Consider the following 23,546-nt stretch of genomic DNA (forward strand, 5'->3'; position numbering starts at 1 on the left):
CCCACCTTCTTGTGTTTTGAATTTGACAACTTGAGTCATGGCTCCTTAGGAATAAAATACCAGCTGGTAGACTGCTCACTTTTATCTACCACCTTCCATTGGTTTTGAGCACTCAATGCCATCATAGAAGGTAACCCTGATGTTGTGAGGAGTTGTTTAATGGACAGTACAAATGTCCCTTCACTTCTGACAATCCTGAAGTACCAGGACCAAAAAGACCCTCAAATACATGAAATATTTGTCAATACTGCACCCAACCCACTCACTTGTTATAATTTATCAGCAGTTGCACTCAAGATGGGGAAGTAGAATACCTCTCATTTTGGGAACTCTGCTTCAACGTTCAGAACACTAATCATCCTTCAATCATCCCTTTACCACGGAGTTGTGGACGTTCAGTTGTTGAATATGTTCAAGAATGAGATCAAAAGATTTTCAGAATCTAAGGGGATCAAGTGGGCAGGAAAGTACAGGTTGCCCATCAGCCATGATCTTACTGAATGAGGAGCAAGCTTAAGGGATCTTATAATCCTGTCCCTACTTCTTACGTTCTTAAGCTAATCTTGATAACTGGGGGAGGCGATGCTGGTGGTATTAATCACTAGATTGTAAATCCAGAAACTCACATAATCTTCTGGGGATCAAGGTTCGAATCCCATCATGGCAGATGGTGGAATTTGAATTCAATAAAAAATATCTGTAATTAAGAATCTACTGATGACCGTGAAACCATTGTCGATTGTTGGAAAAATCCTTCGGGTTCACTAATGTCCTCAGGGAAGGAAATCTGCCACCCTTACCAAGTCTAGCCTACATGTGACTCCAGAGACCCAGCAATGTGGTTGACTCTCAACTGCTCTTGGGCAACGAGGGATGGGCAATAAATGCTGGCCAGCCAGCGATGCTCATGTCCCACAAATGAATAACAAACTGTCAGTCTGTGATAGGTTAGAAGCAGCTGGGTGCTGCAGGCCCTTTGGTCACTGAACAGGGGACTAAAACGGCAGAGACTCACTTCACATTGAAGCCTTACAGCCACCAGACAGGAGATTCTGATCCCAGTGGTTTGCACTGGGCCCAAATTCAGGTTTGAGATGCGAAAAGGCCAATGCCTAGCTCAAAGTTCCTTTATAATAAAATCTGAATGAAGAGAGAGAATGACAAAGAAAACAGGAAAGGCAGTATAAAGGAAAAATTGATGGGAAATGGTGCTGGTGTAGAAACGGCTTAAATCTTGCAATACAGGGAGCGGCAAACGTTACCGATGTGCCCTGGGAGCCCAGGGAAATCCCAATGGGCACACATGCACAGTACATTACCAGGAAGTTTTACTGGCATTGCTGCACAATTCCCTATGACAGTGGGATGAGATGGAAAGGACCATAGAGGCTTGGGTTGTTGGTCTCATACTTACCCTGGCTTTTATACAGATTCACTTACAAGCTCCTACTAGCAGGAGTAAAACGTGTGTCAAACCCTCCACCACAATGGTAACCCTGACAATCCCCTGCCTTCCCAGCAATGTTCACAACACCACTGCAAAGCTCAGCTCTCCCCCATCTCCACAACAGCTTCCACAGCTCCAAACACTGTCCCAGACGACGTTCACCCCCTCTGCTGACTCACCTTCCAGAATCCCCCGGCAGACATCAGAAGAGTAGGCATCGTCAGAGACGTGTGAGAAGCAGATATGGACACTGTTCAGGGTGAGGGGGGTTGGAAGGTAGGTTAGAAAGGAGGTGGTGTTGGAGGGGTTGAACAATATTGGAGCGGGGGAGAGGATGAGCATTCTCGGGGAGTCGCGGCGCAGGGAGAGGAAGAATAGTGTTGGAGTCAGCAACAGGTGCACCCGCTCCACCACTGCACAGAACATCTGGGCCACTGAGACCTTTCAGTAAACTATGAAGAGGGAATCACAGTGAAAACCATTAATTTAATCTGAAATGCAAATTAAAGCAATTCCTACCTGTTTCTGCGCATCAGACAATCGCTGCCACTCATCCTGTAGACTCTTCAGTTTTGCCTAAAAGTACAAGTATTTAGGAAATTAATAGAATGTCAGAATGTTTCTCTGATTTGCATTTGGGACAAACAACACAAGGCAAAACACAAATAACATGTACAACACTGGATTGCTGCTCCAATCAAATAACACTATAGGATCATGAAAAGAATCTGTGGACTTTAGAAATCCCAGTTTTGTTTGAAGATTCAATCTGAATGTCACATGGAAATATTTCTAATATTTACAAATATTTCTAAGCTACCCAACACATTAAATCCATCAATTCACATCTGCATCCAACATCATCTTGAAAATAATTACCTCCATTAAGCTATGAGGAGAGATTGGGTAAACTGTGGTTGTTCTCCCTGGAAAGATGGAGAATGAGGAGAGACCTAATAGAGGTGTATAAAATTATGAAGGGTATAGATAGGGTGAACGGTGGGAAGCTTTTTCTCAGGTCGGAGGCGACAACCACGAGGGGTCACGGGTGCAAGGTGAGAGGAACGAGGTTTAACTCAGATATCAGAGGGACTTTTTTTTTTACACAGAGGGTGGTGGGGGGCCTGGAACGCACTGCCAAGTAGGGTGGTGGAGGGGGACACGCTGGGATCGTTCAAGACTTACCTGGATAGTCACATGAGCAGACTGGGAATGGAGGGATACAAACGAATGGTCTAGTTGGACCAATGAGCGGCACAGGTTTGGAGGGCCGAAGGGCCTGTTTCCTGTGTTGTATTGTTCTTTGTCTGAGGAGTTGTTCATTAAGAAGTGAGTGATATGAAACAACGTGTGGGAAAAAAATTACCTATCCTGTAAAGTGTCATCCTTCACAGGTAAGATTTCTCTCTTGTCACGGGTTTCCTGGCTCACCAAGTACTCAAACCAGGTGAGCTCCTATCTCTCATATTGTGGCTTTACTGATTTTGCCCCCGAGTTATTTTCCAGAAAGAGCCTCCTGGGACAACACGCTGCATTGACGTGCCAACATGCTACACCAGACTGACCAAGCTTGTGTCACAATAAATATTGCTTTTCATTAATCTAATCTCCTGAGGGCAGTTAGTCTGTCTCAGATTGCTGGCATAAAGCTCCACAATTTCCAGCAGTTTACTTCTGCTCCTAATTCCTTTGTTTCTATGGAAGGAAATAATCAGCATTTTCAGGGCTGCGTGCCATAACTTCAGCCAAGTACGAATCCCATCTACGTTGTCTAGAATCCTTCTCAATTTTCCATTCTATCAATGCATTTGTGGTTTCTCAATCAATTCCACGCAGGTTTAAAATGATAGTATATAAACCACCTGAATTTGACATTCAAAAAGTGGGGCTTCAAAACAAACTAAACTATGAGAAAAACCTAATAGGTTAACATGAAGCCTTTCGGGAGCTACAGACTGTTCTCAGAGGCCAAAGGGAATGCATTATCAGTGCTGACCCCAAATAAATAAAAGCTGAGGTTGCAAAGGTTTCAAGCCTACAGACGTCCGGTGGATTTATTTATTATTATTTATGTTACAAGTAAGCTTACATTAACACTGCAATGAAGTTCCACTGAAAATCCCCTTGTCACCACACTCTGGTGCCTGTTTGGGTACACTGAGGGAGAATTTAGCGTGGCCAATGCACCTAACCAGCACGTCTTTCAGGAGGAAACCCATGCAGACGTGGGGAGAACGCGCCAACTCCACACAGTGACCCAAGCCTGGGTTGATGGCACTGTGAAACACCAGTGCTAACCACTGTGCCACTATGCCGCCCTAACCTATTTGGATTAAAAAAGCAATACGGAGTGGCCCGAAGGAGAGCTCAGTTTATTTAGTGTTGTCCTGTTTCACGTTATTTAAGGGAGAAAAGTAAAGGAGTTTAGCAGTTCACAAGCAAACCTGATACCCAACAGATAATTGAAATTTATTCATTCTAAGTTCCTGCCATGTGTCACTTTAAGGTTACTTTATTGAAGGGTGATCCTTGCATGTAAAGGCTACCTTGATTGGTCAAACATCAACATCAGTGAATAGGAGACCCTCTGCATGAAATGAAGCACACCAGATTATGTTGCTGATACCTGTTATATATTTAAGATGGGGGCGAGGTGAGAAAAATCAAGATCACACCCGCTTTTCACCACTCGTTATCTTACCGGCACTGATTTGCCAGTGAAATTGGCTTTGCGCCCAGATCCAATTCAAATATTTATGACGACCAGACGTGATGTCCTAGCCGGTGACACCAGAGGCCATTGAAGACCCCTAGGTGGTTAGGGACAGGGCTGGGCAGTGCCAAGGAGGGAGCTCTGCAGAAGGGAAGGTTGATTCGTGGGGGCAGCGGTCAGGGGTAGAACTCTGCAGCAGCTGCAATTGGAAGGTTGGCTGGAAGCTCTGCAGCAGTGGCAGTAATTAAGGGAGTGGGGCTAACTCTACAGGAATAGAACATAGAACACTACAGCACAAACAGGCCCTTCGGCCCACAAGTTGCGCCGATCACATCATCACCTACCAACCTACAGACCTATCTATAACCCTCAATCTCATTAAACCCCATATACTCATCCAGGAGTCTTTTAAAAGACCCCAGCGAGTTCGCCTCCACCACCACTGACGGCAGCCGATTCCATTCACTCACCACCCTCTGAGTGAAAAACTTACCCCTAACATCACTTCTGAACTTCCCTCCCTGCACCTTAAATCTGTGTCCTCTCGTAGCGACCATTTCAACCCGGGGAAATAGCCTCTGAGAATCCACCCTATCTATTCCTCTCAACATTTTGTAAACTTCTATCAGGTCGCCTCTCAACCTTCGTCTCTCCAGGGAAAAGAGTCCCAGCTCCCTCAACCTAACTTCATAAGGCATGCCTCCCAGTCCAGGCAACATCCTTGTAAATCTCCTCTGTACCCGTTCAATAGCTTCTACGTCCTTCCTATAGTGAGGCGACCAGAACTGCGCACAATACTCTAAATGAGGCCTGACAAGGGTCTTATAAAGTTCCAGCATTACCTCCCGACTCCTAAACTCAATCCCTCGATTAATGAAGGTCAGTACACCATACGCCTTCTTGACCACCTCCTCCACCTGCGAGGCCGATTTAAGAGTCCTGTGGACCCGGACCCCAAGATCCTTCTGCTCCTCAACACTACTCAGACTTCTGCCCTTGATAGTGTACTCGTTCATCCCATTGGTTCTGCAAAATGGACGACTACACATTTATCCGCGTTGAAGTCCATCTGCCACTTCTCCGCCCAGTCCTGCATCCTATCTATGTCCTGCTGCAACTTTTGCCATCCTTCCAGATCATCCACAACACCACCGACCTTCGTGTCATCAGTTGTGATCGGTTGTGGGTCCTGATTTTTTTTTAATTTATCAATCATTGTTTCAAGTCAGCTTACATTAAACCGCAATGAAGTTACTGTGAAAATCCCCTAGTTGCCACACTCCAGTGCCTGTTTGGGTACACTGAGGGATAATTTAGCACGACCCAATGCACCCTAACCAGTACATCTTTCAGACTGAGAGAGGAAACCAGACGACCCGGAGGAAACCCACACAGACACAGGGACGACGTGCAGATTCCACACAGACAGTGGCCCCAAGCTGGGAATCGAACCTAAGTCCCTGGCACTGTGAGGGAGCAATGCTAACCACTGTGCCACCATGCTGCCTTTTGTATAGGATGGGGGACATAACAGGAGATCTCCCAGAACACTTGGAGACTGGGATGCCTATGCAAAGATGCCTCTTGAGCTCAGCAGCTGGCCCCACCTACTGGCAAGAATTGCATTGTGACTTTTTTTTTGACCAAGTACCACACGACTAAGACTGGAAGCATCCCCCAGAAACTGGCATGATTCTCTCATTTCCACATTCGTTCAGCACTTAGAATTTTTTACGTTAAATTCCGCCCTAACTGTGCAAACCACATCTTTTTCTTTTTGCTTAAAAGTCACAAACTCTTAACATAGTTACAATACTGGGGAGAGGAGGCCTCAGCCTCTCAATCTGCATAACAGGTTTGAGGTTCTTGCTTCCAGTGTGGACGAGGACGAGAGAGGTGAGGTCGGTGAGCAAACTGCACACGGTACAGTGATGCAGCAGGACATAGGCAAGGAGAAGGTGAAAAGGAACGTAGTAGTGATTGGGGATAGTGGGGTGAAGGGTATTGACACTGTCCTTTGTCGCAATGACAAAGTGCGCAGAAGGGTGTGTTGTCTGCCTGGTGCTCGGGTCCGGGATGTCGCATCTGGGCTGCAGAGGAACCTGGAGTGGGAGGGTGAGAATCCGGTCGTTGTGGTACATGTGGGTGCCAACGACGTAGGCAAAATGCGAACTGAGGATCTGGGGAGGGAGTATGAGAAGCTGGGAATGGAATTAAAAAGTAGAACCGACAAGGTGGTTATCTCTGGGCTACTGCCTGAACCGAGTGCAGACGGGCATAGGGTTGATAGGATTAAGGAAGTGAATGGGTGGCTCAGGGATTGGTGTGGGAGGAATGGGTTTGAATTTATGGGGCATTGGCATCAGTATTGGGGTAGGTGGGACCTGTTCGGGCGGGATGGGGTTGGTCTGAACCGTGCTGGGACGAGAGTCCTGGCAAATCGTGTAAAGAGGACTGTAGACATGGCTTTAAACTAATTGGGGGGGGAGGGTGCGAGGGTAGGTGACATTACGAGGCCTAAAGTTAAGGCGAGGGTACAGGTAAGGGAAGAGGCCGAGGTTGTCCCAATAATAAAGGGAGGAGGGGGCGTGAGTATGGTCGGTGGCGTTCCGGCAAATAGGGCCCAGGTGAAGGCTGGGATGAAGGCACTTTATCTGAACGCACGAAGCATTCGGGATAAAGTGGATGAGCTGGTGGCGCAGATCAGCAGAAATGGATATGATCTGGTGGCCATTACAGAGACGTGGCTGCAAGGTGACAGGGACCGGGAGCTGAATGTCCAGTGGTATCAAGTGTTTAGGAAGGATAGGCGGGAGGAAAAAGGGGGGGGGGGGCGTAGCTCTGCTGATTAAGGATAGCGTCAGGGTGGTAGCAAGGGATGATATAGGAGCCAAGGAGCAGAAGGTGGAATCGTTGTGGGTAGAGATTCGGAACAGCAAAGGGAGGAAGACGCTGGTGAGTGTAGTCTATAGGCCCCCGAATAATGATCTGGAGGTGGGGCAGGCTGTTAACGCGCAATTAAGTGCGGCGTGCAGGAATGGGACGGCTGTAATTATGGGGGATTTCAATCTGCATATTGATTGGTCAATCCATGTTGGACGCGGTGGGCTCGAGGAGGAGTTCTTGGAATGCTGCCGGGATAGTTTCCTGGAACAGTGTGTGTTGGAGCTGACGAGGGAGCGAGCTATCTTGGATCTGGTGTTATGTAATGAGGCGGGTAGAATTAGGGACCTTGCGGTGAAGGATCCTCTTGGGGAGAGTGATCATTGTATGGTGGAGTTTCTGGTGCAGACGGAGGAGGAGAAAGTGGGTTCCCAGACACGCGTCCTTTGTTTGAACAGAGGGGAGTACGGTCGGATGAGAGAAGAATTGGCGAATGTGGACTGGGGGAGCGCGTTGGAAGGTAGGTCTGCTGAGGAGCAGTGGAGGATCTTTAAGGAGATCTTTCTTGGTGCTCAGCAGAAATTTATTCCAATGGTCAAAAAGGACCGTAGGAGGAGAGGTAATAAGCCGTGGATAACGAAGGAGGTGAAGGAAAGTGTTAAATTAAAAGCGGAGGCGTTTAGAGTAGCTAAGAGTAGTGGGCGAGAAGAGGATTGGGAGAGGTTTAAATGTCAACAAAGATTGACAAAGAAGTTGATAAAGAAGGGTAGGAGAAACTATGAAGCTGGGCTAGCGCTTAATATAAAAAAGGATAGCAAGAGTCTTTATAAATATATAAAAAGGAAGAAGCTGGCTAGGGTGAACGTTGGACCCTTAGAGGATGAGAAGGGGGACTTAGTGGTAGGGGATGGGGATATGGCTGAGGTCTTGGATAGCTTTTTTGTTTCGGTCTTCACGGAGGAGGACGTGAATAATTTGCCGGGTGTTAGAGATGGAAAGGTGGTAGGACTGGAGGGTCTCGATGACATTACTGTTACTAGAGAGGCGGTGCTTGACAGACTGGAGGGGCTGATTGTGGACAAGTCCCCAGGACCGGATGGAATGCATCCGAGGGTTCTGAAAGAAATGGCGGAGGTGATAGTGGATGCCTTGGTGGTTATTTTCCAGACGTCGCTGGATTCCGGGGAAGTGTCGGAAGATTGGAAAACGGCTAATGTTACGCCGTTGTTTAAGAAGGGTGCCAGGCAAAAGGCGGGGAATTATAGGCCGGTTAGTTTAACGTCTGTTGTAGGTAAAATGTTAGAATCCGTCATCAAGGAGGAAATAGCGAGGCATCTTGAGGGGAATTGCTTGATAGAGCAGACGCAGCACGGTTTCGTTAAAGGGAAGTCGTGTCTGACAAATTTACTGGAGTTCTATGAGGATGTGTCTAGGGCGGTGGATAAAGGAGAGCCGGTGGATGTGGTCTTTCTGGATTTTCAGAAGGTGTTTGACAAGGTACCTCACAAGAGGTTATTGCAGAAGGTCAGGGGACATGGAGTTGGGGGTAGGGTGTTAGCGTGGATAGAGGATTGGTTGTCAAATAGGAGGCAGAGTGTGGGGGTCAATGGGTGCTATTCGGATTGGCGGTTGGTGACTAGTAGAGTGCCCCAGGGGTCGGTGCTGGGGCCTCAGCTATTCACCATTTATATAGATGATTTGGAGGAGGGAACCGAGTGTAGGGTGTCGAAATTTGCTGATGACACCAAGATTGGTGGAACAGCAAATTGCACAGAGGGTGTGGAGAGTCTGCAGAAGGATCTAGATAGGCTGGGTGAATGGGCCAGGAACTGGCAAATGGAATTTAATGTTGGCAAGTGCGAGGTGGTCCACTTTGGTAGGAATAATGGTAGGAAGGATTATTACTTATGTGGCGAAAAACTGCAGCAGGCGACGGTGCAGAGGGACATCGGCGTCCTTGTGCATGAGTCGCAAAAACCCAGCTTGCAGGTACAGCAAGTGGTCAGGAAGGCGAATGGGATGCTGGCCTTCATAGCGAGGGGGATTGAAAATAGAAGTAGGGAGGTCTTGCTGCGGCTGTATCGGGCATTGGTGAGGCCGCAGCTGGAGTACTGTGTGCAGTTTTGGGCGCCGTACTTACGCAACGATATTTTGGCCTTGGAGGAGTGCACAGGAGGTTTACTAGGCTGATACCGGAGTTGAGGGGGTTGAGCTGTGAGGAGAGGCTGAATAAACTAGGCTTGTACTCGTTAGAGTTTAGAAGAATAAGGGGAGATCTCATTGAGACGTATAAGATGATGAATGGGATGGATAGGATAGAGGTGGAGAGACTCTTCCCGCTCAGAAAGGACAGTAGGACTAGGGGGCACAGCCTCAAGATAAAGGGGGGGGTGGTTTAGAACGGAGTTGAGGAAGAACTTCTTCACTCAAAGGGTGGTGAATCTCTGCCCGTTGAAGTGGTGGAGGCTACCTCGCTAAATATTTTTAAGACGCGGGTTGATGGGTTTTTGATAAGAGAGGGGATTAAAGGTTATGGGGAGAGGGCAGGAATGTGGAACTGAGCCACGACAGATCAGCCATGATCTTATTGAATGGTGGGGCAGGCTCGAAGGGCTGGATGGCCTACTCCTGCTCCTATTTCTTATGTTCTTATATCCAAATCAGAGAGGGTAAAGATTGGTAAAATCTGTAGATTGAAGTTTAACAAGCTCATCTTCCAAGTGGAGAAAATTGGAAGTTTATGCAGATGAAATTGATAAGAGTTATATTTTAAAACACATAACCCCACTATATGACATCTAAAAATATAATTAGGGTTTGGCATAACTAAGATGCGCTCCATTCCACAGCGCTGAGATCCAGTGTCATTGTAGACAGAATAACCAGAGAACAATCAGGGTCACATATGTTAACTTCAAAGAAGCTTAATTTAAAATGAACATTGAAAGAGTTCTGCGTTGTTCCCACCAAAATTCTCAGCACTGAATGGAATCACGTTCACTGACAAATCTTTCTTTGAGACTGCACTTCTTCAGTTGTACCAATTTGTTTAGGATCATCTTACACCATACTGTTGTACATTGAGGCCAACTTTCACAGTTTCTTAGAGAGTCATTTCATTATAATCTTCTAACTGCTATGCTTTTATAATTATATGTAACATTCAAAAAGAGGTGCTTGGACAAATGAATGGGACATTGAAACCAGCACAGTATGTGCTGATATCAATGAGAGGAAGAGGTGGTGTGAGCTGCCGGATTGGTGTTTTACATAATTATTTGTTCACTAGTATCAGGATTGTTGCTGTGTCATTTTTACCTGCGAAGTTGTACCTTTGGCTTCATCAAAGTTTTCGGCCATGAAGATGTTGAAGGCTGTCCGAGGTCTTTTAGGCTTCCCCAAAATAGTAAGCTTCTACAAGCAAAAAAAATTTACAAGTGAGCAGCAGTCCATTTAACACTCTGTCTTAAATAGGTTTATGTCTCGGCCTTATTTACTTCATCAAAAAAATTACTGAATTGAAATGTGGCATGACCTCACTTCCATCAAAACTGGTCCAGAAATGTGCTAAATTGCCCCTTAGTGTCAGGGAGACGAGTGAGGGGAAATGCATGGGGTTATAGGGATAGGGCCTGGGTGGTATTGTAGTCGGTGCAGACTCCATGGGCTGAGTGGCCTCCTTCTGTACTGTAGGGATTCTATGAACTCTATGGACACACTTACCTCTCTACATTGCCAAGTTCCCAACTGACAGCACACAATTTTCAAGTGCTATAGCCTCTTTCTATGTGGACAGAGGTGTGAAGTGCACATTTTAACCACAACACTAGTTAGCACTGCTGCCTCATGGCGCCAGGAGCCCAGGTTCAATTCCAGTCTCAAGTCATTGTTTGTGTAGAGTTTGCACACTCTCCCTGCGTCTGTGTGTGTCTCTTCCAGATGCTCCAGTTTCCCCCCGCAGTCCAAAGATGGGCAGGCTAGGTGGACTGGCCATGCTAAATTGCCCCTTCGTGTCCCATGATGTGTAGGTTCGGTGTATTAGCCAGATAATTGTGTGGGGTTATGGGGATAGGGAAGTGGCGGGGGCTTGGGTAAGGTGCTTTTTAAGCGAGTTGGTGCAGACTCAAATGAGCAGAAGCACCTCCTTCTGCACTGTTGGGACTCTATGGTTCAATGAACAGGGATTTCCGGCTGCATTTCAGTGTGTGCCCAGTTTTCCCTCAAAGTGCTCAAAGCAGTTACATTCAAAAGCAAAACACTGTGGTTATTGGAGATCTGAAACAAGAGGAAATGCTGAAAATACTCAGCAGGTCAGGAAGCCTCTGTGGAGTTTGGAACAGAGTTAGTGTTTCAGGTCTGTGAGCCTTCACTACAACCAGGAAAAGTTGGAAACGTAACAGGTTTTGAGCAAGTGAAGACGGGATGGGGGAACGGTGGGAAGAAGGGCTAAATGGAAGGTCTGAGATTGGAGGAGGGCAGGAGAAATTAAATAACAAAAAGCTTTGTTTGGGCCCTTGTCCAGATTCCCAAGTTACATTAGGAAACCAGACTAGACCCCAACAATTTTTCTATTTTGGCATAAATGTAAGAAATAGTATGCTTCACTCCAGCAGTGATTCCACTGACAAATTAGGGATATTGTTTAGTAAAACAAGCTTAATTTAACAACACAGTTTAACTGTAACTAACAAATGAAGCAGCTTAACTATTACCCATTTGAACAATATTTAAACATGAAAAGAAACAACTCTAATTTCTAACTCATCACGGTTTCAGTTTCTTGTGGGGAGGCAATGACTAAGTGGTAGTGCCACTCAACTATTAACCAGCAGAACACTCAGCTAATGTTCTGGGGATCCGGGTTTGAATCTCACCATGGCAGATGGTGGAACTGGAATTCTATGAAACCATTGTTGATTATCCAAAAAACCCATCTGGTTCACAAATGTCCTTCAAGGAAGGAAATGTATCATCCTTACCTGGTCTGGCCGACATGAGACTCCAGAATCAAGGCAATATGGTTGCTTCCCAACTGCTCTTGGGCAACTGGAGATGGGCAATAAATGCTGGCCCAGCCAGCAATGCCCATGTCCCACAAATCAACAAAAAAAAAGCAACATTCTTCTTATTGACACAAAACCACTTTAAATACAGTTAGCAGCCATAAATATACTTGTTAAAAGGTTACAGTCCTGAAGCTTTGAGAACTTCTGATTTTCAGAGCAGCTGGCAAAACTCTTTAAACAAACCCCAGCCAGAACTCAAAAGCTGTTTTCTCTCTGCAACATACCTAGCTCCTCCCATTAACCACATTATCACCTGATCCTGTCAATCTCAACCCACCTTTCATTCCTTTAATTAAAAACACTAGGAGACTTATTTTTGTGAACTAAAGTCCATTGGCTCTCTCTTAAGTAAGCACTACATAGCTAAAATGAGTAATTATCCTTCTGTCCCAGCATTTGAGCTGCATTTCATCCAGACATACTGACTGTGTGTAGAAAAAACTGAACTTTAGAAGAGTCCCCTTAAACATTAAAAGAAAGCGATAACACAATATTATCACAGTTTCATGGCATAAAATCCATAGGCATGGTTATGGTACAAGTAAAGAAACAAAAGATGTGGCTGGCAAGATAGCAGCCATATGAACACAAAGGACAGAAACTGGAAAAGAAACAGAAAAAACCCAAATCAGCAAAAAAACACTAAATAAAACAAGGGCAGAGTTTATGATCTGAAAGTGTTGAACTCAATATAGAGTCCAGATGGCTGTAAAATGGCAAGTCAAAAGATGAGGTAATGTTTCTTGAGCTTGCGTTGAGCTTCATTGGAACACTGCAGCTGACTATGGAGAGAAAAATCAGAGTTGAGAATAAGTTAGAGAATCAAAACGATAAGTAGCAACAAGCTGAGAGTCACACATATGGACTGATCAGTGATGTTTCACAAAGTGGTCACTCAGCCTGCTTTGGTATCCCAGTACTAGCATAAAGACCAGGAAGAATTGGGGTGAGGCTGGTAGGGGAGGGGGGGCGGGGGTGCGGGGTGGTGGTGGTGAGAGCTCCGTCAACCATATAAGGGCAAGTCCTCAGTTGAGGAAAAGGAAGACATGCCAGATGTGATGGTATGGAAAGTTATACCATCAGATCAGATGCAATGGAGACAGAAACTGGGAGAAGGAAAAGGAGTCCTTACAGCAAGCTTTCCTATCTCCTTTGAGGATCCTGAAGGGACCATTTCCTCCTCAACATTTGGGTCCACTCCTCAAACACACCAACATCTTTCCAACGGCAGCTGTCCATACAAACGCAACACCTGCCCATTTGCCTTGTCCCTTCTCGCCATAACAAATAGGAACAGGAGTAGACTACATGGCCCATGAACCTGCTCCACCATTCAATACCACCGTGGCTGATCTTGGACTCCATCTTCATTATTCTGCACATTCCCCAAGTCCCTTGACCAAGATAGGACAGGAAGGCAGAGCAGGCTGTGACAAGTCAGAAAGGAACCTCAGACAGTACGACATAATTGGTAAGAAGTGATAATACAGAACAAAACTAAACAGCAGTAAGGACCACCAATCGGGTAACAAAGCTCAACAGGAATGGTCAACTAAAGGAAAAAACATAAGGCCAACAGAAATGACAAGAGGCCATAAAAAGAGCGGAGAGAAAGGAAACCATACATCAGAGATTATAGAACTACAAATTTAAATACCTTACATCTATGGTGAGGTCTACATTTTGGATGAAGATATTCTCTTTAGCTGAACCAGTGCCTATAATCTACCCTATTTACAAATAAAATATTCCTTGCTGTCTAAGTTTCTCACAGAAAACAAGACCAAAATTGTCAAACTAATACGAGGCAGTGAATGTAGGTAATAATGAAGACCAGGATTCAAACTAATCCCTCTTTAACTGACAACCAGTGCTCCAACATTGCAACAATAGTCTTTTCCATAAAGCTTATTTTCAACAACACTTCATTAAAATAAACAAAACACGCACATGTAGCCAATATACTAGATTGAACTGTACTAGTACTTCAAACAACTCAGCTTCTAAAGATAATTAGCTAACACCTACATTTTTGGCAATGAATCGATCATCTTATTGTGCATGGGCCAAACTCCATATCTAACAATGTACGCTCTCAGATTTTATTACCAGTTCTTGAAGGGGTTTTATCTGTGATTAAAACAGGTTTTTGTAAAGAGTAACTGATTCGGTATACTAGTTGGAAAAATGCCCTGGTATCATTTTAAACAGAACCTTGCACTTGTCCACATAACTGGGTTGTTAATTACTTTATGCAAGAAAACATTAAGGCAAGCCCTGTTACCAATGTGAAATTCTGAAGAAATAAATGAAGACTCATTTCCACGGGGAGTAGTGTAAAGTTAGGGCATGACAACAGGTTCCACTTAAATTCCAACAGTGCTCTCAACACAAGCAACACAACCACTTGATTGAAATATACGCTCACTCACAGTATTTTATTGTTCATCAGTACACAATGTTGATTTTATACTTCCCAAGAATGCTTTATGGTCTTATCAGTGTACACTGCTGATCAGAAACTCCAAGCAGTGTGCAAATGGTCTTACAGTACACTTTCTGATTTAGTATTTCCCAGGCAACTTATGATCACTGTGCGCATTTAATGTCTGCAGCAGAGCAATTTAATGTCTTCCCCAAGACTGCTTTATGGTCTACTGGGATATCTTGCTTATTTTGCATTTGCCCTGTATTATATGGCCCACCAGAAAACATTGCATAGAATATACAGTTACGACCTAGCAATAACACATTGCTGATGTAGAACTTACTCGCTTTTTTCTAATTGTTCTCCGTTTGGCCAACTTTTGTCTCCTCTCTTCTTTCAAAGTGGCCAGTTGAGTTGGAGTGAGTTTACTTCTGAAGGCTGCCAGTTCCTCTTTATATTTCAATCTGGCATCGTTTGCTGCAATTTCATATGGCTGGAAGGAAGACAGTTACATTCTCGGTTACTTCAAATACTTCTAGGTCAGCAGCTACAAAGAGCCTTTTTTAATCATGAGCTGAACAGCAGCATTGAGTGAGGGAGACTTTTTTTTTTAAGAAACAAAGCTTACCAATTTCAAGTACATGTGGCTTTTAAGCCAGTATACGAGATCTAGATCTTGACAATAACATCTGAGCGCCAAACGCAAAGCACTTACTTGTTTCTGATCCGGCGTTAACTCCCTCCAAGCCTGAGCAATCCACTTAGTCTTTTCTGCTACCTTTATATCTGCAACAAGGAATGTCCATTATACAAGGTCAAATAAAAGATTTTAACTAATAAATGCTGGGCAATGTGGAAGTTCAGAGACTTGGGAGTTTCCTCCATGGGTGCAAACTGAAAGCTACAGCTGGAACTGCACTGATTTTGCCACGACAGGTCAGGCCCAAGGGTGCACCCAGTTCCATGAGTATACACTCAAACATGAATTATGAGTGGTTTGGTTCAGCTATTACAGCCCAAGGAAAGCACCAAACCCATAGTATGTATCTCTCCTTCAAGTTTGATCATTTAAGCTTTGGAATCTGCAGTCAGGAAGCATTCAATTTCAAACATGCCCTGAAAATAATTTCAAAAGTTATGGTGTCGTGATAACATCATTGGACTAGTAAATCAGAGGTCCAGGCTAATGCTCTGAGATTCAAACCCCATAACTGCAGCTGGTGGAATTCAAATTCAATTCATAAAATCTGGAGATTGAAATCTAGTCTTGGTAATGGTGATCATGAAACTATCAATTGCTAATAAAAAAAAAATTTCTGTCCTTTTATGCTCTGGTGTATACACAATTCCAGATCTACAACAATGTGGTGGAATCTTCAATGCCCTCCAAAATGGCCTAGCAAGCCACTAATTCAACAGATGCTGGCTTTTCAATGCTCACATCCCCTGCAGGAATAAATAAAAAACCGTGCTGGCGAATTTGAATTAAAAAAAAATTCCAAAATCTGCAATTAAAAGACAAAAAACTTGGAGACAACTCAGAAGCAATGATATTGAGAACTGAATATATTTTTGTATAGTATTGGGAATGCGCACCAATTGTCTTGAAAACATGGTGTAATTCTTTCTCCAGTACCAATCTCTCTTTCCCTCCATGGCCATTCCAATTCTCTCTCATAGGTTTTAGCTTGTGCCATATACTCTGAGACTCTCCAATCCAGAGGTATCTATCTCTCCTTCCCGCCATCCTCCATGCCCGCTCACCCAATAGCTAGTGCAAAATTTCAAATCTGTGCTGACTGCCATCTCAGTGCTGGTGGATTGATAAGCAGATTACCCGCTGTAGGGCAAACAGTCTGACAAGGTGGCACAGCATATTCAAAAGCAGAGGTGGGGAGAGCAGGGGATGATTATTTAATGTTTTGATGTACTGAAATTTGGCCAGACTAGAACAGAAGGAACCCTGTCTGATTTCTCATGGGTCTGGAATTGATAAAGGGTCATCCAGACTCAAAACATCAGCTTCTATTTGCTCTCCACAGATGCTGTCAGACATGCTGAGCTTCTCCAGCATTTTCTGTTTTTGTTTAGAATCAGCCTATTATGAAAGAGCCCTAGGCAACTAATAATATGCTAACTGGCTACTGCTATTTGAATACTGGCACAGCAATGAGATTCAGTGCGACACCCGCAGGAATAATGAAAATTAACAGAATGAGGGCCAGCACGGTGGCACAGTGATTAGCACTGCTGCCTCACTGCACCAGGGACTTGTGTTTGATTGCGGCTTTGGGAGACGGCCTGCGCGGAGTTTGTTCGTTTTTCCCATGTCTGCATGGCTTTCCTCCGAGTGCTCCGGTTTCCTCCCACAATCCAAGGATGTGCAGGTTAGGTGAATTTGCCATGCTAAGTTGCCCCTTAGTGTGTGGGTTAGGTGGATTAGCGATGCTAAATGTGTGCAGGGTTACAGTGATAGGGAGGGCCTGAATGGGATGCTCTTATGGAGAGTCGGTGCAGACAAGATGGGCCAAATGGAGTCTTTCTGCACTGTTGAGATTCTATAATTCTACGAATTCATATATAATCTTTCACAACCTCCTTGTGAGCTAAAAAGCTCTTTCCAATCAATGAAATGCTTTTGAAAAGTGGTCACTTTTGAAAAGAAGCCAATTCGTACACAGCAAAGTCTCACGAGTATCAGTGCAATGAGATCCTCTGTTCTTTTTAATAAAATGATATTGATTAAGAGATAAACATTAACCAGGATATGACGAGTAAAACAAAGTGATAAAAGAGAAAATTTTAAACCAACACTTTTCAATGCTTCAATATCGTCAACGTTTAGACAATAAAACGGCTGTAGACAGATAGCCCAAAGTGGACTGCATCTATAATGCTAAACCGATTTCCATTTATAATTTGTTTTTACCTGGATTTTGTTTAAATAAAACCTGATGCTGTTCTACCACATAGCGCAGGTATGCATTGAGTGGTCGCTTTGGAGGGGTCGAGGTGGTGCTGTCCAATGACAATCTCCTTAATGCTGAGCATACACCGCTGTATCCACAACTGTATCGGATAAAGAAAGACTCCTGTCACAAATCTATTGAATGGCAGTACAAATCAAACAAAAAATTGAGACACAAAATAAAAGGGATTTTTGCTCAACATTTGTACTAAATCTTCTGTCAGTTCGAACTATGATATGACCCATGCAGCAAAGATAGTTTGGAGGTTGAAATGGATCAGCCCATTGAGCAAAATCAAAAACGTGAGAAACAGGTTACTTGAATTTGATTTATTATTGTCGCATTTATTGTTATGCAGTAAAAAGTATTGTTTCTTGCGCACTACACAGACAAAGAGTACTGTTCATAGAGAGGGAAAGGAGAGAATGCAGAATGTAGTGTTACAGTCATAGCCAGGGTGTAGAGAAAGATCAACTTAATGCAAGTTAAGTCCATTCAAAAGTCCAACAGCAGCAGGGAAGAAGCTGTTCTTAAGTTGGTTGGGATGTGAAATAATTTGATTTGATTTATTATTGTCACATGTATTAGCACACAGTGAAAAGTATTGATTTTTGCACGCTATACAGACAAAGCATACCGTTCACAGAGAAGGAAACGAGAGAGTGCAGAATGTAGTGTTGCAGTAATAGCTCGAGAGCAGAGAAAGATCAACTTAACGCGAGGTAGGTCCATTCAGAAGTCAGGGGAGAAGCTGTTTTTGAGTCGGTTGGTACATGACCGCAGGCTTTTGTATCTTTTTCTTGATGGAAGAAAGTTTAAGAGATTGGCGGATGGTGACTAGTGGAGTGCCTCAGGGCTCAGTGCTGGGGCCTCAGCTATTCACCATTTCCGAGTGTAGGGTGTCGAAATTTGCTGACGACACCAAGATTGGAGGAAAGGCAAATTGTGCGGAGGAGGTGGAGAGTCGACAGAAGGATCTAGATAGGCTGGGCGAATGGGCCAGGAAATGGCAAATGGAATTTAATGTTGGCAAGTGCGAGGTGGTCCACTTTGGTAGGAATAATGGTAGGAAGGATTATCACTTATGTGGCGAAAAACTGCAACAGGCAACGGTGCAGAGGGACCTTGGGGTCCTTGTGCATGAGTCGCAAAAAGCCAGCTTGCAGGTGCAGCAGGTGATCAGGAAGGCGAATGGGATGCTGGCCTTCATAGTGAGGGAGATTGAATATAAAAGTAGGGAGGTCTTGCTGCGGCTGTATAGGGCATTGGAGAGGCCGCAGCTGGAGTACTGTGTGCAGTTTTGGGCGGCGTACTTACGCAAGGATATTTTGGCCTTGGAGGGAGTGCAGAGGAGGTTTACTAGGCTGATGCCAGAGTTGAGGGGGTTGAGCTGTGAGGAGAGGCTGAATAAACTGGGCTTGTACTCGTTAGAGTTTAGAAGAATGAGGGGAGATCTCATTGAGACGTATAAGATGATGAATGGGATGGATAGGATAGAGGTGGAGAGACTCTTCCCGCTCAGAAAGGATAATAGGACTAGGGGGCACAGCCTCAAGATAAAGGGGGGGCGATTTAGAACGGAGTTGAGGAGGAACTTCTTCACTCAAAGGGTGGTGAATCTCTGGAATTCTCTGCCCGTTGAAGTGGTGGAGGCTGCCTCGCTAAATATTTTTAAGACGCGGGTTGATGGGTTTTTGATAAGAGAGGGGATTAAGGGTTATGGGGAGAGGGCGGGAAAGTGGAACTGAGCCACAACAGATCAGCCATGATCTTATTGAATGGCAGGGCAGGCTCGAAGGGGTAGATGGCCTACTCCTGCTCCTATTTCTTATGTTCTTATGTCTGGGGTGCGTGGGGTCCTTAATTATGCTGCTGCTTTTCTGAAGCAGCAGGAAGTGTAGGCAGAGTCAACGGATGGGAGGCTGGTTTGCGTGATGGATTGGGCTGCATTCACGACCTTTTGTAGTTTCTTGCAGTCTTGGGCACAGCAGAAGCCATACCAAGCTGTGATACAATCAGAAAGAATGCATTCTATAATGCATTTGTAAAAGTTGGTGAGAGTTTTAGCAGACATGCCAAATTTCCTTATTCTTCTGAGAAAGTAGAGGTATTGGTGGGCTTTCTTAAATAGTCCTGGTCTCCCCCAGGCCGATACATGTTGTTGATCTGGACACCCAAAAACTTTTAGCTCCAGGCCATTTCTACTTCGTCCCCATTAATGTAGAGATGCCGGCGTTGGACTGGGATGGGCACAGTAAGAAGTCTCACAACACCAGGTTAAAATACAACAGGTTTATTTGGAGTCACGAGCTTTCGGAATGCTGCTGCTTCCTCAATTTTGGCCACAAATTAATTTGTAAAGTAAGAGATTGAGGCACAATGAACGAGTCAGGGCAACTAACCTATTTAGCCAAACTTCCTGCCTCATAAGCAATGGGATAAAGATATTTGACTTGTAGCTTGCAATCCAACAGTTCTAGCAACATTCGAAAATCCACACCATCAAGGACAAAGTAACCTGCTTGATGGCCATCCAATTCATCACTGCAAACATAAACTCCCTCTACCACAAAGGTACTGTAGCACCTTGTGAAGGCTTCTACAACAGCACCTTCTAAATCTCTGATCTCTACCACTTACTGGGACAAGGGCAGGGAAACACCACCACGCTACTTTGCAGGCTACACCACATCCAGCCTTGGAAATATATTGCCACTTTTTTTTAAATCACCGTGTCAGAACCCTGGAACTTGCTCCCTAATGGCACTGAGGGAGTACCTTACATGGAATGCAAAAGTTCAAGAATGCAGCTCATCAACACTTTTCCAAGAGCAATTTGTGATGGACAACATCTCATGATTGAATAAATACAAAACATTTAAAACTTGGTTACAGTAGAGTAACAGTAACAACGCTGGACAAATAATTCAGAGCCTGGATCAGCGATGCAGACAATGCAAAATAAATTCCACTGTGAATTCACTTTTAAAAATGTGGAAACTTGCATTATTTAAATTTTATTTTGAGTTATCAGTTTAATTACCATTAATTAAATTGCTTGTTGAAGTAATTTGATAGCTTTGGTCAGCCAAACAAAAAAAAACTCATGTCGAGATAGGCCGTTTACTGACCTAAGTCACAAGGACAATCCAGTGGAGGAACGGGAATAAACCAATAATAAAAGCCAAATCTAAAAAAGATTTTCTATTCACTGTCCTAGGCATATTATATAAAAAAATTGTACCCAGATACAGAGCAAATTCAAACACTCAATGCAAGGTCCAGAGGCTCATCTACAGAAAATCCTAACACAATTATAAACAGATTAAAAACATGCAAAAATATAACAGGTGCAACCTTTAACCTGTTGAGCATATTGCTCAGAAAACTGACATTTTCTGATAAGATGATCCAAGATTTGTCAAAGTGCTTTTCACATCTTCTAGATTTTCCAGTATTTCACAATCAATTAATTGTTATTGTTACTGCTGCTGGCAAATATGGCAGCTATCTTGGTTATGCCGTTAGCTCCCACAAACAGCAATGAGATAAATGCTGTTTTTTGGTGGTGCTGGTAGAGGGGTAAATGTTGACCAGAACAGTGGGAGAAATCGTCCGCTCTTCTTTGAGCAGAACTTTCACATCTATCTAAAAAGGTGCAGAGCCCTTATCGGAAAGTCAGCACCACTTGCAGTACTGTATTCCTTCAAATTCCACCCAAGTCTCAGTTTAGATTGTGTGCCCGAGTCCTTTCTGACTCAGAAGCAATTAATAAATCTCCTAGTGCTTTGTCCATGAGGATATTTTTGACCTGTGAACAGGTTCTTCAGGAAAGTGCAGTGTTAATCCATCAAGCTAATCTGAGGCAGGTTTCCGCTCGGCCAAGTATTATTAGAACAGTCATGTGGCAACAAAACATTTTATTAGTCTTTAAAAAAAGCTAAAATGTATTCAGGTAACAGGAAAATAGTAGGACACCTTCATAGTAAGTACAGACAGTATGAAGTGCAGTAAGCTGTTTTTGAAACAAAAGATTCCCTCTGTAAAAAGATGCATTTCCATGGTGAACTCTCTTCCAGTAATTCTTTAATGCTCCCCCTATTTCCAAATTCTTTCTGCGTCTGCTCTATTGTTCCGCATGGGCTTTGCTCTTTCTGTCTGTCTCTCATCCGTTTCTAACGTCTGGATCTGATAAATTGCATTTTATTCATTTGTTTTGTTAGTCTCCTCATTGCTGTCTTCTTTCAGTGCAGTAAAAAGTCTGACAACACCAGATTTTAGTCCAACCTATTTATTTGATAATATACTCACTAGCTTTCGGGGTTACCCCCTTCGTCAGGAAGGGGGTAACCCCGAAAGCTAGTGAGTATATTATCAAATAAATAGGTTGGACTAAAACCTGGTGTTGTCAGACTTTTTACTGTGTTTACGCCAGTCCAACGCCGGCATACCCACATCATTCTTTCAGTGCTGCAGTATTAAGATCACTCTTTCCAAAATCACTAAAGATATTAATCTATTTACAGCCACCTCACTTACCAATTTAGGGATATAAAAAGGAACACATTAAAAAGCAACAAGTCCTTCAAAATGACCTGAAGTCAAAAGCCAAAATTTAACTACCAGCTTATTATGCCCTCAAGTACTTCCTGAAGTGTTTTAAAACCAGTAACTTTCTTTTGAAATAAAATCATTTATGTGGATAAACATAAGTCAGTTTGCATACTGTAAAGTTCCACAAATGGTAAATGAATGGACGACCAGATAATCTAGGACTTATTTGAATAATATTGGCAAAAGGGAAGAACAGCAAGCAAGGGGAATGAGATATCTTCCCCACACTTGACCAGGCAGGGTGAGCTTCAGGTTAGCATCTCAGCCAACTCAGCAGTCTCTCGCTTTTTCCAGAAGTTTTAGCCTCAAGTTGAAAGTGCAGCTTGAACTTAAATACCTCCACTTTGGAGGCTACAGTTCCACCCAGCAAGCCAACGTGACACTGAAAACAATCAGCATCAAAGTGGATCAGTTGGTCAAATTCTAATTTCAGAATCACAAAGTTCTGGGTTCAAGTTCCACTCAGAACTTGAATACGAACGTCAAAATTGACACCCTAGTGCAGCACTGAGGAAGTGCTGGACCGGTGGAGGTGCCATCTTTTGGATGAAACTTTAAACTTAGCCCCCATCTGTCTCTGAACGGATATAAGCTATCCCGTGGCACTAGTTTGAAGAAGCATCTTGGAGTTAGCCCCAGCACCTGGACTAATATTTCTTCAGTGAAAGCTTCAGAAAAACACGTAGGTGTTTATGTGAGTTTGTGATCAGTGACTTCAGGCACCTCAAAACGTGTATTGAAATGTCCAGATGCTATGAAAAGTGCTATATAAATGCAAGCTCCTTTTATCTGACAGTTTCTTTCTGCATTATTTGATGTCTTTTCTTAACTACATTTCAGCAAACTGGTAGTGGTCGTTTGAACCAATCGTAGTTTTGCTGCCTCGTGGAAACACCTTTTGAGAGATGCAATGCTGTTAACAACCACTAGTTGCTGCCAGACTATTTCTAATTCAATCCTGGAAGCAAATTGGATAACCCTTCCTCCTTGTGATAATTATTCAACCTGCCGCCCCTTATGCTGCAACACAGATGATGAAAAAAACACCAACACTGATTAAAACTTGAAATGAAGACAAAAAAGTAATTGAAATACACAACAAAGCAGACCAGTCAACAAAGAAAAGACAAAAATACAGGTTGTTTTAGATCAGGACTTTTACAAAGTATGTATCACAAGTGTTTTTGCTCTTAACAGACACAAATCTGCAGCATATAATGACCTTAAAACTCAGAACACTGATATTAATTGTATAAGTAAAGGTCAAGTCATTTGAGTTGGGGGCATTTTTTTTACTCCATCCTTAAAGTTACTAAGCCAATACTCAGCATGGACTGGGCAAACTCAAATCCATTCCTTGCTTATTCCAAAAACCAAATCCAAAATCCAACTGAATTCAAGGTCCCCACTAGAGAGACAAACAAGA

At 43.7% G+C, this 23,546-nt stretch overlaps 1 protein-coding gene across 1 annotated transcript in view; it reads right to left on the reverse strand.

Moving 5' to 3' along the window:
- The window catches only part of tfam (transcription factor A, mitochondrial), a 39,871-nt gene that overhangs the window by 9,196 nt on the left and 7,129 nt on the right, over positions 1-23,546 (reverse strand). The window contains exons 2-6 of the mRNA XM_080205245.1: positions 17,467-17,606; positions 15,253-15,323; positions 14,881-15,030; positions 10,362-10,457; positions 1,967-2,023 (exon numbers count right to left, since the gene is read on the reverse strand). Of these exons, the coding sequence (XP_080061371.1) occupies positions 1,967-2,023; positions 10,362-10,457; positions 14,881-15,030; positions 15,253-15,323; positions 17,467-17,606 (514 nt within the window). The remainder of the gene's footprint in view (positions 1-1,966; positions 2,024-10,361; positions 10,458-14,880; positions 15,031-15,252; positions 15,324-17,466; positions 17,607-23,546) is intronic.

The sequence above is a fragment of the Carcharhinus amblyrhynchos genome, chromosome 17 (assembly GCF_965287045.1).
Source record: "Carcharhinus amblyrhynchos chromosome 17, sCarAmb.v2.hapA, whole genome shotgun sequence".
NCBI lineage: Eukaryota > Metazoa > Chordata > Chondrichthyes > Carcharhiniformes > Carcharhinidae > Carcharhinus > Carcharhinus amblyrhynchos.